Below are 15,513 nucleotides of genomic sequence, written 5' to 3'. Positions count from 1 at the left end.
AAAACTTCATATACCCTCAACCAGTGGGAGAGAGCTGTGGAATATGCAGTGTCCAGTTCTATGAAACATACTCCTGCATCTGTCTCAAGTAATACTGAGATTCTCCTACAATAAACTTTAAACTTAGCCCTAGGGGTCGTTGGTGAATGGATGAATGTGCAGACAAGAAACTTTAGGTTTTGATAGTTTCCCCTCCTTGTGCTGTTGTGCAGCAGGCCTGCATGTTATATAGCTTGTGGAGAACAGCATTGAAAAACAGCCCTGGCCAAGTGGGAGCAGGGCCTGTGGGAGTGTCCACACTCCCTGAGCTCCTTTCTAGGTGTTCAAGTGCTTAGGGCTGCCATAACAAGCCAGCACAGACCGGGCGGCTTAAACAACAGACATTTATTTTCTCACAGTGCTGGAGGCTGAAAGCCCAAGATCAAGGTGTTGGCAGCGTTGGTCTCTTCCGAGGGGTTTCTCCTTGACTTACACATGGTCTTCTTCTCCCTGTGTGTGTCTGGGTCCTAATCTCTTCTCATAAGGACAGCAGTCATACTGGATTAGGGCCCACCTGTATGACCTCGTTTTACCTTAATTACATCTTTAAAGACCCAATCTCTAAATACACTGACATTCTGAGGTACTGGTGGTTAGCACTTCAACATGTGGATTTGGGGGGATGGAGGGGACACAGCTCAGCCCACCACATTAGGGCTGTCCTGGAGCTCCACAGTTGGACTAAAAGAGCCACCCACTCAGGAAGGCATTTGCCTAACTAGCTCTGCGTCCCTATCTTGACTAGGTTGAAGGTGCTCATACAGGCCATTGTAATGATAACTGTGGACAGTGTAAAGAAACCTCCGATTTAGATGAGAACTTGTGAGGAGCAAATGGAACAGCTTCTTTATTTGGATAAACCCCTAAGTATAGGATGTTTCTTTCCTCTAGAACAGAGAGAACCATGGGCTGGTGGAAAAGCTGACCAGCCTGGCTGCTCTTCAGGCCGGTGACGTGGAGAAGATTCAGAAACTGGAATCAGAGCTGGACAGAGCAGCCACCCACAGGCAGAATTATGAGGAGAAGGGGAAGAGGTACAAGGCTTCCGTGGAAGAGGTCTGTGCTGGAAGTGACTATGGGCATAGGTTGTGAGTCGTGCCGTGAAAGAGATCACAGTGCAGCATTTTCCCACAGAGTAGACTTCTGCAGAGCAAATCAGATTTTGCCATTGGCTTCCATTACCGAAGAGAGCCTGCATTTTAGGGGAGGAGAGATCTGAGGCCTGGAGTCCGGGTGGGGGCAGAAGAGGAGGCTGATGCTTCAAGAAGCACAACATAAGGTTTCCTCTTCCTTTCCACGTTTGTAAAGTGATGAAAGGCCTGAGAAAGAGCCTTGGTCAGATGCTTCCCTCTCTTCCAGCATGACCTTGATCTCCTGTCACTTGTCCACCTGGTGTGCATCCTGGAAGCATCGTCCCCGGAGCAGCAGTGCAAAGCATGGGCAGGTTTTCATCTCTGTGGTGTAGTAAAAAGAGCAGTAGACATAAAACCCAGATATCCCAGGCTCAAATCTTCTCTGGGCAGCCTTGGACAAGTCACTTACCCTCTCTGAATTTTGGTTTCCTCATATGTAAAATGGGAATAACAAAAAGGGACTGACAGAATTATTGTGAAGATAAAATTGTCAGATAAAATAATTTAACCAACTGACTGTCAGAGAGCCCCGCGAAAGCATGAACTGCTGTTTTCTAAGCAGGTGGTCTTTATTAGCGTCCGTTCTGCACCTTCTGAAGTGCCACAGCACCCACCGTAGTGGCAGCCTGGAGCCCCAGGGCATCCCTCTGCCCTCCCCGCGACCAGATGCCTGGCTGCACCAACACGGCTGCTGGCATCCCCCTCACTGCCAGTCACCAGCCATCAGCACCCAGGGACCCCCAGCTGCCAGCCCAGCAGGCACTTTACAAGAGAATTTAGGTCGTGATCACACATCCTTCCTGAGTCTCAAAGTGTGAATCCACTTTATATCATAAATTTCTTATATTAAGTATATAAATACCCTGGCCAAGAAAAAGACAGAGAAGTTTCCTTGACTTTGGGAAAACCTTGGATTTGGTTCTTTCTCCTTGATTTCAGCCATTTCCGGGCGAGGCTGGGAACTAGTGTCTGTCGAAGTCACATGGAGCCCTTGCACGTGGAGCTAAACACAGCGTCTTGCAGTGGGCTGGTGCCGGCTGTTACCTATGGATGGGAGCCGAGACCAAAAAATACTAATTTAAAAATATACAGGCAGTGGGGACAAAACTCAAAGCGAGGTTTTCAAAAAAGCATTTTTTTCTTCCCTTTGCTAGAAATTGGCAAAGCTTCAGAAGCGTAATTCAGAATTGGAAATACAAAAAGAGCAAATACAGCTGAAGCTTCAAGAGAAGACTGACGAGTTGAAAGGTAAAGCCCAAGGTGACCCGACACACATTCACCCGTTCACAAGTCCAGTCATTCAGAAAATAGGTACTGGGTGGGAACTGAGTTTCAGGCTGGACCAGGAGGCTCTGGCATAATGAGAAAACTTTCACTCCACAGAGAATAACTTTATTTAAAATCGTGGCAACTGTATCCTACAGATTCATCCGGTTTATTTCCATCTTTTGTTGGAGCACAGCCGTCCCTGTCTCAGAACCTCCTGGGCCATTTACAAAGTACCGATGGGTGGGCCATCAGCCTGGAGCTGTGATATCAGAAGATGGGGTGGGGGAGTGTAGTGGGTGGTGGTGGCAGGTATGGTTCAGAGTCTGTTTTTTTTTTTTTTTTTTTTGCGGTACGCGGGCCTCTCACTGTTGTGGCCTCTCCCGTTGTGGAGCACAGCCTCCGGACGCGCAGGCTCAGCGGCCATGGCTCACGGGCCCAGCTGCTCCGCAGCATGTGGGATCTTCCTGGACCCGGGCACGAACCCGTGTCCCCTGCATCAGCAGGCGGACGCTCAACTACTGCGCCACCAGGGAAGCCCCAGAGTCTGTATTTTTTTAAAACTTGTAGTCATCCTGATGCATTGTCCAGGGCAGTGTTGGGATAATGTTTGTGGCTTACCAAGCATCTGCACTCAGATTTCAGCTCTGTCCAGGTTACTTAGTCTAAGTGGTACCCAGGTCCTCTGCCACTGTCCTGGTCCTGAACAAAGGGCCCCGCTTAGCGCTGAGCTACATCAGCCCTGAGCTGTCAGATGCAGGCCCTTGGGACCAGCAGTAACACTTTCCTTTGGAGTGTGGAGCAGCCATCCTTAGCCTAGCTCTGTCCATCTGTACTTGTCCGACTCAAATTCTAATTGCAAGCCCTTGCTAAATCCCAGAAAAGGCAGCAGGAACGTGAGCCAAGTGCTTCCTCACCAGGTAGTTTAAATCACCACGCTGGATTATCTGTCGTGTCCAGGAGCTATTCCTTAAGCTCCAGCGTGGGGGCAGGGGCGCAAGGGTTCAGGCCTGGAGACCTAGCACACACCTTAGGCCCAGCTGTTGGGGGATGTGCCAGCATCTGGAGCAGCACTAAGCCCTGGGCTTCGGGTCAGAGTGCAGGAGAAGCACATGTCGGGAGGAGGAAGTAAACATCCTGAGACCTGGCCAGCAGAGCAGGCAGGGTGTTCCGGTGATGCCCATCCTGCTGCACATACTGTGTGCCCTGCACCCTGTCTCTAAGGGCTGATGACGTGGGTGCTGGGGCCCACGTACGTGGGGGTGTTGGACAGGAAGAGGTTAGAGGTCTGGGAGTAAACCTTGAACTCGAATTAGGGAAGGGCTTTTTCATTACAATCCATTCCTCTTGAGTGTTTGTTCTTCTTTCTAACTTCTTTAAGTGGAATTTCCCACAAAACATTTTAAATTCCCACACGTATGTCCTGAAAATTATATATTTGACAGCATTGACATGTTTGAGTGGGTAATTTTATAACTCCTTCTAAAAAGTGCCTGGAAGCTTTCACACCCCATGTTTATAAACTGCTTATCCTGTGGGTCTCCCTACACATGGCAAACTGAGTTTTACGAAGGCACCAACTTCCACTTAACTCTTGTGACGTGGGACTCAAGGATATTATCGAATGCTGTTTCCCCTTTTTGAGATTCCACCTTGGGCAAAATCTCATTGCTTTGGGGAAGAAAGTCCCATTTGGACAGCCTCTTTAGCCCATTTGCAAATAGCCCAAGATGGTAGACACCAGAATTGAAGTCAATTCTGTGAATGAATTAAACACTGAAATTATACCGAATACAGTATCTTCTAAATTAAAGCTTAAGCATTTTCCCTAGTAGTTTCTGGATGACTCATGACATTCTGAAGCAGTCATTTTGATTCAGGGACATTTTATACTGCATTAGACAAACTATTAAACTGTTGGCTTTTTTTTTTTTTTTTTTTTAAACAAAGTCATGTGGAGGATTACTATTGTCACCTCATCCCTGGGCTCCCCCCTGGGGCAGGACTCAGAAATGAGGTAGAACTCAAGGACGAGGTGTCAGCTAAGCACATATCGGGCTGTCAGGCTTTGAGGGGCTGCATCTGTTAATCCTGTGCCCATTCTGAAGGGCACACATTGGGAATGTGGAGCTCTCCTAACCAGACACTGTCTTGAACCCCAGTGATTGTTTCCCAGTGGTCAGGTGCCCACTTAACCTACACCTTGTGTTGGATTCTTGTATTGTATTTAAATGCAACAGTGGCTTTTTAGACTTCCTCTTCCCCAGATGAAGACAGACACTTTATTATTTTCTTGGTTATCATGAATGAGTGATTCTCCACCAAGGCCCTTTGGTTCCCACCCACCCCCACCCCCCGCCAGGGGACATTTGGCCAAATCTGGAGACATTTTTGGTGTCACAGCTAGAGCAGAGGTGCTACTGACCTCCAGTGAGTAGAAGCCGGGGATGCCAGTCAACATCCTACAATGAGCAGGATGGCCCCCTCTCCACAGCAAAGAATTATCTAGCCCGAAGCATCAGTAGTGCTGAGATTGAGAACCCCTGTCATAAATTGATCATCTTCTTCCCAAAGGGTTTCTGTTTATTTATTTATTTTTATTTTTTTTGCGGTACACGGGCCTCTCACTGTTGTGGCCTCTCCCGTTGCGGAGCACAGGCTCCGGACGCGCAGGCCCAGCGGCCATGGCTCACGGGCCCAGCCGCTCCGCGGCATGTGGGATCTTCCTGGACCGGGGCACGAACCCATGTCCCCTGCATCGGTAGGCGGACTCTCAACCACTGCACCACCAGGGAAGCCCTGTTTTTTTTTTAATAATAATATTTATTGTCTCAAAGCCAACATATCTATTTTAATAAAGCAAATGGTATTCAGACCAATAAAAGTACTCTGAAACTATTCATAGATTCCAACATAACAAATTTGTGAGGGTTATTATTTTGAAACCCCCTTATCTATTTCTAACTTATAAAAAATGACATTTATACTCTCATCTTAAGTCCCATTAATCATAAATACCACGTGATTATTCTTACATTCTCACTTTCTTAAATGTGCCATGAAACAGTCAAGGCATTGCTTTGCGGACATATTTCAAAGGTATTCATTCTCCTTCACAGAAAAAATGGACAACCTCACCAAGCAGCTCTTTGATGATGTGCAGAAAGAAGAACGACAGAGAATGTATGAAATCTCATTTGTCTTAAAGCCACTGCTTTTTTCCCTCTCTGCTCTTTTCTGTTTTGCGTCTCAGCTTGCAGGTAGCAGATCACAGGTACAGGAGAGCAGGGTGTGAATATTTTTAGGAAGTGAGAGATTCAGCTTTGAGAGAGCTAAGTGCCCAGTGTGCACCTCTCAGACACTGCACAGGTTCTGGAGTTGTGGGCACAGTGGACCTTTATTGCCAAGACAGTGAGAAGTTCAGAGACTGCCACCTCTTCATCTTCCATCAAGTCCAAGGATGAAAATTAGTGCCTCTTAAATAAACCTCCCTTCCTTCCCCTCACCCCCCACATTGTATCTGTAAACTTGACTCTTGTCTCAGGTAGTAATGTGTGTAACCCACCTCACACAAATTAAGACAGGTCCCCATGAGCTTGTACTGTACCAGCCCTGCCTTTCCTGTCTCAGTATCAAATCCTTTGCTAAGGTCTAGAGGCTTCAGTCTGTGCCCCCCTCTCTTAAGAAGTCAACTCACAGGCTTTTAGATCTCCAGGTAGGGATTCATGGCAGGGTGTTGGGGAGAGATGGAACATTCTTGCATATCTCTGTCCAAGGCTAAAAGGCACAGGGCTGCCTGGGTGGCAGGATATACAGCTTCCCTGTGAAGTTAGTTAGCAGAAGAACCTGGGTCTGGATGAAGAGGGCAGGATGCTAAGCAGTTAGGGGAGGGAGTGTCACTGAAAATCTCCAAGAGTTAACAGATACATAGAGTGTTTCATGATCCTACATCTGTTTTGTTTGTTGTTGTTTTTTTTGATGTATCGTTGATTTATAGTATTATATTAGTTTCATGTGTACAACATAGTGATTCAAACTTTTTATACATTGTACTCCATTTATAGTTATAAGATATTAGCTAATATTCCCTGTGTTATATAATATATCCTTTTAGCTTATTTATTTTATACATAGTAGTTTGTACCTCTTAATCCCCTACCCCTTTCTTGCCCCTCCACTTTCCCTCTCCCCACTGATAGCCACTAGTTTGTTCTCTGTGAGTCTGTTTCTGTTTTGCTACATTCATTCGTTTTATTTTTTAGATTCCACATATAAGTGATAACACACAGTATTTGTCTTTCTCTGTCTGACTTATTTCACTAAGGTATTATACCCCCCAGTTTCATCCATGTTGTTGCAAATGGAAAATTTTCTTTTTTATGGCTGAGTAATATTCCATTGTATACATATGCCACATCTTCTTTATCCATTCATCTGTTGATGGACACTTAGGACACTTCCATATCTTGGCTATTGTAAATAGTGCTGCTGTGAACATTGGGGTGCATGTATCCTTGTGAATTAGTGTTTTCATTTTCTTCGCATATATACCTAGGACTGCAATTGCTGGGCCATACTTACATCAGTTTTTAAATAGGGATAGTTAACTCTTTACCTTGAAAAGTCTGTTTTTCAGTGAACTCTAAAATCTAGGATAGAGGAGCTCAGCTATTGGCATCTGCTGGTGTTCTGGGGCCACTTAGGAGTGATCATTTCAAGCAGGGGCTTGGAGAGCCAGCCTGAGGCCAAGTCATTTTGACCCCTTTGCAGTCCTCATCAGCCCTCACCTGCAGCTCCTTTTGGTCCCTGGTCAGCTGACTGGGGAAGACTTGGTCCTGTCACAAACCTTGAGAGGCTCAGAGGTGCCACAGTCAGTGGGCATACTTCTGGTCAGTTTAGGCTACACGTCTGAGATTCTCTTTACATAAGATTTCTGGTTGCAATTTGCTTCTTCAAATGTATTTTCCTGGCCTCTTAGGAGCACTGTAGTTTTTTTTTTTTTAAGTCTGAAAACAAAGTTTAAAAGTTTGTTAATACCTGTAAGAAGAAATGAAACAAAAACCTATTGGGCATATGACTCTCTTCCTCAGGATTTTCCTCTTTGTGCTATAAAAGCAAATCATAAAATGGACTGAGTTGACAGCCCAGCAAGTGGGAAGATGATTTCTTAAACTCACAGAGCGCCTAGGATGGCTTCAATTCCGACTGGGCCCCTGTGAGCTATGTAGGGCTGGTCTAGGCTCTGTATCTCTCTTCGGTTATTTTTCTTGGGCTCAATTGAGCAGTCATCGTACAAGGAATTGGCTTTCTGTGGCCTTTTGGGCACCTGGGTTTGCTGCAGTTTATTCTAAGATGATTGAAGAGCTGAACCCTTTCACATCTTAAATGGCTATTAATTTAGTAACCATTTAACTGGTTTAGGACTAAGTATTAACTTGTTCAGGACTAAGCCAAACTGCTCCAAGGATCCTTGGTTCGAGGCAGGGGACAGGACTTAGCAGAATGTGCCACGGTCTTTTCTGAGTGAAGTGGCCCCTTTAGGGGACCACGTGGGACCGGGGCGGCTTGGGGGATACACGACCCCCAACAAGCATTGAGTCTTTACGTTTAGCCTCCCTCTCCTGCGCGTCCTCGGAGTGACCCCTGTAGAGCCACAGTTCTCTGATCAGAAGGTGTAAGAAGAAGCTGCCTTAACCTAAGGGGACAGAAAGCCGTCTGCTAAACAGAAGACCATTGTCCTCACAATAGGTCTTAACTTGGCTCTTCCTTTCGGAAGGAAGAGCCTCTTATCTTCCAAATGGTCTGTAGTTCTACTTCAGGGTAAAGCCTTTAGAGACGGTTCAAAATTTTCTTTTGCTGCTTAGACTTCTTGAAAAAAGTTTTGAACTGAAAACGCAAGACTATGAGAAGCAGATCCGGTTTTTGAAAGAAGAAATGAAAGCTCTCAGAGATGAGAAGATGCAACTGCAGCATCAGCTGGAGGGAGAGCGGGTCACCTCTGATGGCCTGAAAGGGGAGGTGGCCCGGCTGAGCAAGCAGGCAAAGGTAGGAGCTGCTCACCCCCCACAAGCTCTTTGGCTGACTCGTCTGACCTGCAGGAGTGGGAGGAACTTCACATCCCTGCAGGGTCAGCTGACAGTACCCATGTGAGGGCAGAAAGCCAAAGGACCCCGATTCCTCCAGTTCTTCTAAGTGTAAACTCCCCCGCTGCCTTTGACTTAGCAATACTGTTTTTTTATGTTTTAAAAGTCAGCTTTCTAACTTTGTAAAAATTACATTTACATAAAGTTGTTCAAGTATGTTGACCCAGAGAATACTTCCATATTAAATTATAAATTGATGTGAATCCCTGTTATATAATCCATCATGTTGTATATCTGGTAATACCGGTATTAAAATTAAATGACCATATCAGAATCTTCCATTTTAAAGTGTTATCAGATAATCTACACAAGCAGTGGTCCATGCCTGGACGATCAAGGTTTTAACTAAATTCCTTCCCCATTGGAAAATACAAACCTGTTTGTCCCTCCCTTCTTCAAGGCAGACCATTTTAGTGTAAGGTTGGAAAGCTTTTAAGCTTCCACTAGATATGTGAGACACATGTTAGTAGAAAATTGTTATGATTACACAGATATCCTCTGTAATCATCAAGGAGTACCCGTGCATAGTTTAGAAGATGTGTCATGGAATCGTACCTGGGTTGCCTCTGAATTTCTTAGCAGAACTGCCAATATTCTCTGGGCCCTAGTCTCCTAGTATTTGAAAGTAGTAGATTGGACTGTGGAATCTGGAAGGACCACATATGCCTATGAGTCCTGCATTCTTAGCAGCCACATAAGACTGATGTCAATCTGGGAGTCACGTCATCTGGCTGCAGTCTATATCTTGGGAAATCATGTGGCTGCCCTTGGAGTACGGCACCAGTGTTTGTCACTCGTTTCCTCTTTGGTAGCTAAAACTATGATCCACACTCTCCAATGTGGTATATTAAGGAGATTAGTCTGATTTTCAAAGAAAATAAACCCATTGTCATCATGATACATGTTATAATAAGCCTGTAAGTAAATACAGATATGACTTGGAACATTTACTGAAGTGTTACCAGAAGTCGGGCTTGAGGGTGGATAGTCCTGGGTCCCCTGTCAGCTGTCCATGTGACCCTGAACGTGCCATGTAACGCTTATGCAGCTTCAGTTTTCTGATCTATAAAAGGTCATTCTACTCACCTTATAGACCTATTACAAGGATGAGGTCGTGTATGTAAAATGATCAGTAAATGCCAACTTGATCTCCCTTTTCACCCCCTGTGGAAACAAGAGCTTTAACCTTTAAACACTTAGGCTGACTGAGAAAATATTCAGGAAGGGTTACTCACCTCTGAACAGCTCCCATAGCTGCAGAAGACAAACCTGAGCTCACATGTGAATAGAGGCAGAATACAGCCTCTTCCCCACAACCAGAGCTGCCCCTCTTGGACCCGGATCATGCCCTCACTGCCAACTCCCAGACCTCCAGGGCATGCCCTGCCCCTGCCGCTGGGCCACGTCTAAACGTAGCTGGAGCCCAGACCCTTGACTTGGCCCACTTCCTTGCAACCAAGATTTCATCGTACAGTGAGAGAGCACTTATCCCCTGTGCTTGATTTCTCGCAGCTCCTTCCCCTCTCCCTCCCCTCCCCAAGCTTGCAGTAAGTACTTATTTTTTCCCTTTTTATAGTAGGGAAACTAATTCTATTGCTACAACCAAGTACATCTGGGAAGCACAGTATTTTAGATAGTTAAACAAGGTTTTAAGGCCAAGCCTTATGGGCAGCGATGGTTTAACAAGATTTTAACTGAGAAACTGCACTTAGGACAACTTGCACAGATAAATAATACAGTAATAGTGCTCCCTTTGTCTGATGTAAATCACGATAGCTGTTTTTTCTTCACCTGGTTCCATCATTGCTGGGATTCAGACAATCTCTGAGTTTGAAAAGGAGATAGAGCTACTTCAGACACAGAAGATAGAAGTGGAAAAACATGTGCAGTCCCAGAAACGGGAAATGAGAGGTAACGAAAATATGAGTCACTGAGTCCATTGGGGTGCAGGCTGAATTTATCATAGGTGTCGCTGTTAAGGCAGTGTGTCCTTTGATTGGTCTGAGGCTGGTTAGTTAGTTGGTTGGTGGGATAGCTGGTAAGTTAGTCAGCTGATGAGATGGTTAGCTGGAGAGTCTGAAGGGCTAGAGAACTGGGTCCTTAAAAAGGAAATGGGAAAAGAGAAATTAGGCAAAAATGTAATTTATACCAGTTGTGCCTTTTTCTCTCAGAAAAGGTGTCGGAAATCACCAAACAACTTCTTGAGAGCTACGACACTGAAGATGTAAGAAGCAGGTAATCATTTTTGCATTACCAAGCATTTAAAAAAAGGTAACACATGAAAGAGATGATTTTCTTACCCTCCTCATTGTTGCAGGCTCTCTCCGGAAGATTTGGAACATTTAAATGAGGATGGAGAACTTTGGTTTGCTTATGAAGGACTAAAGAAAGCAACACGGTGAGAAATTTCCCTCAGGTTCTTTGTGATTTTTCAGAGATAATATACTATTGGAAACTCAAAAGTTTATCTTTCATAGATTTGATAGACAAAGTAAATTCCTTACAGTAGAATGGTCTAATAATCCCTGGAAATATGTCTTTGAAGATTGAGTAAATTAGTTTAATAATGAAGAACAATCTCTTTGTGGGATAACTGGCCAAGTAATAAAACCCATAACCTGTACAATGAAAACTGACTATATCAAATAAGTTAGCCAGTGTTGCTATAGATATATAAATATGTTTATTTATTTATTTATTTATTTTATCTTTGGCTGTGTTGGGTCTTCGTTGCTGTGCACAGGCTTTCTCTAGTTGTGGCGAGCGGGGGCTACTCTTCATTGCGGTGCGCGGGCTTCTCATTGCAGTGGCTTCTCTTGTTATGGAGCACGGGTTCTAGGCACATGGGCTTCAGTAGTTGTGGCACGTGGCCTCAGTAGTTGCGGTGTACGGGCTTAGTTGCTCTGCGGCATGTGAGATCTTCCCGGACCAGGGCTCGAACCCGTGTCCCCTGCATTGGCAGGCGGATTCTTAACCACTGCGCCACCAGGGAAGTCCCTATAGATGTGTTTAAATTTAAGGCGTTTGCTTTTTTAAAAATTAGTAAAGTATTTTTAGAGCAGTTTTAGGTTCACAGCAAACCGAACAGAAAGTACAGAGGTTTCTCATATACCTCCTACCCCTACACATGCACAGCCATTATCAACATCTCTCACTAGAGCATACATCTTTTAAAACTGATGAACCTACGCTGACACATCATTATCACCCAGAGTCAATCGTTTACCCTAGGGTTTACTCTTGGTGTTGTACATTCTATGGGTTTTGAAAAATGTATAATAACATGTATCTTTATCATTGTTGCATCACACAGAACATATTTTTTTAATTATTAGAGTAAAAATATAATTTTAATAATGTCCAAAATAAAATTTCTTATCATTAACTGCATGTTAACACCACATAACACTTTCTAACCAGCTAGAAGGAGTTTATAATTTTATGTTCCTAATTCCATAGCTTGTAACCTTGTGTACACAAGTAAACTTTATGTGCTTAGCGCCTGGCTCTTAATTGTGGGTTTTCATAACTGCTGCAGAAGTACACACTCAGAGTCATCAGCAGAATAAAGACTGCAGTTAACTTCTTGACACCTCCTCTAACAGCATTTTGGAGAGCCATCTCCAGTCCCAGAAGGATTGCTACGAAAAGGAGATTGAAGCTCTGAACTTCAAAGTGGTGCATCTAAGTCAGGAAATCAACCACCTGCAGAAATTATTTAGAGAAGAGAATGACATCAATGAAAGTATCCGTCATGAAGTCACCAGGCTAACATCAGAAAACATGGTATGGTCTCAGCTGCGGGCCCCAGTCGTGGCCATTATTCTGGAGATGTTATGCATTAGTGGAGTAAAATTCAGTGTCTCAGCTGTAAAACAGATTACATTTCCCAGGAGTGAAATAGCTGGTTCAGAAGATAAAACTATAAAATTACCCCAGGCTGGAAAGCATTTTAAGAGGGTTTACCATAGGATAGGTCCAGATTCTGTGATGTGTGTGCTCTTAAATCTATCCATTTTAAATCTAGCCCTAACCCCTTGGCAAGTAACAAAAAGCATTAAGGTAAAAAGGTACCTCTTGAGAGGGGTGTGCATTCAGAAGGTCAGTCGCCCTGCTCATGCCCTTCATCTCACTGTTTCAACAGCTTCCTTCTTCCGTGATGCCTGTTCTTCTCCACTGCCATTTGTCTCATCCTTTCTTCTCACTCATGTCTACTGGCATGAAGAAATACCTTAGGAACCTTCTCAACAAAAACAATCCTTTCTTAACCCCACACCCCTTGCAGCCACCACCCCATTTCTCTGGGGGACTTGGCCACACTTCTCCATGCCACCTGGCTGTGATTTCTCCACTCACCTCCCGTTTACTCTGTGGCCACCCCATTCTGTGGACTGCCTCTCCCACTAGCTGAATCTGCCTGCACAGGGCTGAGCACAGAGGGTTCCTTTCCACCCTCGTCTAAGTCTCTCAGCAGCACTTGGTGATGTTAATGACTCCCTCTCCCTCCTTTCTGTTCTGCTGGCTTCCAGGACACTGTGGTCTCCCAGGCTTCTCATCCCGCCTCGCTGGCTGCTGCTTCTCTCCTTCTTTACTGGTCCCTCTTCCTCCCCCTATAGCCTGGAAGCATTAGGAAGTCTCAGTGCTGTGTCAACACGTGAGCATGTGTGACCCTGGGCACAGCGGACGTATGGAACGGTAGTTAAGGACCTGCACGTCTTTGTTTATTCCTTGGGTGATGCTTTAATGAGGAATTTGCAGTGAAATCCAATTGCACAGTCAAACAAGTATTTTTCGTTTGGACTTCAGAGGCACGGGTGTTTTCATAAACTTGCACGATAGAAAAACTCCCCGTACGTGACTAGGGGTGGAAATGATGGACATTTAAACAAATATTAGCTAGACAAAGACAGAGGATTATGAAACATATTGGATCATTCCAGACCTCTGCTAACAGAGCCGTGCACAGCCTGGAATTCAGAGGGCACGGTAGAACCCCTTTGAGATGATTCTCCTGTTTCTAGATGAGGAGATAATGTCTCTGGGCCTGGACCAAAGAGACTGGCTGCCATTCCGTCACATCATCCCTCCCTCAACTCAGCAGAGAATTCCCGTATGCCTTCTCAGATGTATACTTCCTTCTCTCCAGGAGACCTTGGAGATGTGGAGGTTGTAGCTATGTGAGAACCGCTCACCCTGAGCATGCTGGTGTTTCTTGTGACTATATAGGTCTTGAGGTTAAAAAAAAAAAAAAAAAAATTGCATCAATCCAGTCTATGCTTTGGCTAGCTCTCTTACACAACTATACTAGACGTATGTTCCATGGGGTTAATGACCTAGACAGTTTAGTTTGCTTCTGAGCAGCTCTGAGATTTTAAAGTTTATACGTGAAAGTATTCTAATATTTCTAATTCTTCTCTAAAGATGATCCCAGACTTTAAACAGCAAATTGCAGAACTGGAGAAACAGAAGCAAGATCTTGAAATCCGCCTGAATGAACAAGCTGAAAACATGAAAGGTAACTGGAACCCTCATGAAGCTGCTTTTAATGGTTTCCTGTATCCAGGAAATGACCAAAAAAATCATCATCAAACTGATTCTCCATGGAGTCAGGCAGGTGACATAAATGTGAGAAGTGGGGGCTTCCCTGGTGGCGCAGTGGTTGAGAGTCCGCCTGCCGATGCAGGGGACACGGGTTCGTGCCCTGGTCCGGGAAGATCCCACATGCCGCGGAGCAGCTGGGCCCGTGAGCCATGGCCGCTGAGCCTGCGCGTCCGCAGCCTGTGCTCCGCAACGGGAGAGGCCACAACAGTGAGAGGCCCACGTACTGGAAAAAAAAAAAAAAAAGTGAGAAGTGGGCTGGGTGGACAGTACATTAAGGTTCATGGCATTTAAAGGCGGCAGCTGCTTCCAGGGTCCGTTGATTGTTGGCAAGTAAGAATTCGGGCCCCAGTATTGCTTGATATTCCTATTTTTAAAGAAAAACCAGAAATCCAGGTTTTTATGTGAAATATCACAATTTTTAAATAATGGCTTGAAAAGTTTTTAAACACTGTTCAGACCACATAAAACCTAATCTGTAGCTGGGTACAGTTTAGAACCCCGATAACTGAAAATATGAAAATACGGCCAAACCCAAATCAGAATGCAGTGACATGGCCACCAAAGGACTGATAGTTCTTCTCATTATAGGAAAACTAGAAGAGTTGTCTAATCAGTTGAATCACAATCAGGAAGAGGAAGGAACACAAAGAAAGTAAGTATCATTGTGCATGTACCTCAGGTTCACGTTCATGTAATGCTTTTCTTTTCTGAAATTGTGGGTGATACCAAAGAAAGGTTATTAAACCAAAGAAGCAAGGTGTTAATTAAGATATATAATTTGTTAGCATTCAAGTGTGAGGAAAAGAAATACTTGTGTACACACACACACACCCTTCTCTGGGAGAGTGTATGAGAAATGAAACAAAACATTGGTTGCCTGCAGGGAGGGTAACTGGGTGGCTGGTGCATAGGGGAGGGAGGACACTTACTTTTCACTGTGTAGACTTTTATACCCCTAGAACATTATGCCATACACATGAATTATCTCTTCAGAAAAAATTGATAACATAAGATCATGTGAAAGAGAACAGTTTCTCTCTCAGCAGACCACTTAGGGTAAGGCTTAAAATCCATGTTGATAGAGAATCTTCATCGATAAACCCCCCAAATTACATCCTGACCAACAGAGGGCCTGGTAGAGCCTTGTGAGGAAAATGTTTTGCCACCAGCTTGTTGAGATACTTTTTAAAAAATGATGGGGTTTTTTGTTTTTTGGTTTTTTTTTTTAACATCTTTATTGGAGTATAATTGCTTTACAATGGTGTGTTAGTTTCTGCTGTATAACAAAGTGAATCAGCTGTATGTATACATATATCCTCATATCTCCTCCC

At 44.5% G+C, this 15,513-nt stretch overlaps 1 protein-coding gene across 2 annotated transcripts in view; it reads left to right on the top strand.

The window, feature by feature from the left end:
* Window positions 1–15,513, top strand: part of MYO5C (myosin VC) — a 118,120-nt gene that overhangs the window by 60,030 nt on the left and 42,577 nt on the right. For both annotated transcript variants that reach the window (XM_067747322.1, XM_067747331.1), the window contains 10 exons: window positions 931–1,095; window positions 2,327–2,420; window positions 5,558–5,621; window positions 8,303–8,483; window positions 10,399–10,492; window positions 10,753–10,816; window positions 10,899–10,979; window positions 12,187–12,367; window positions 14,003–14,096; window positions 14,771–14,834. In XM_067747322.1, the coding sequence (XP_067603423.1) occupies window positions 931–1,095; window positions 2,327–2,420; window positions 5,558–5,621; window positions 8,303–8,483; window positions 10,399–10,492; window positions 10,753–10,816; window positions 10,899–10,979; window positions 12,187–12,367; window positions 14,003–14,096; window positions 14,771–14,834 (1,082 nt within the window). The remainder of the gene's footprint in view (window positions 1–930; window positions 1,096–2,326; window positions 2,421–5,557; window positions 5,622–8,302; window positions 8,484–10,398; window positions 10,493–10,752; window positions 10,817–10,898; window positions 10,980–12,186; window positions 12,368–14,002; window positions 14,097–14,770; window positions 14,835–15,513) is intronic.

This window comes from Pseudorca crassidens, chromosome 1 (genome assembly GCF_039906515.1).
Source record: "Pseudorca crassidens isolate mPseCra1 chromosome 1, mPseCra1.hap1, whole genome shotgun sequence".
Lineage (NCBI taxonomy): Eukaryota > Metazoa > Chordata > Mammalia > Artiodactyla > Delphinidae > Pseudorca > Pseudorca crassidens.
Note: the sequence above shows the minus strand (reverse complement) of the source record. Positions and strands in the feature narration are given on the sequence as shown.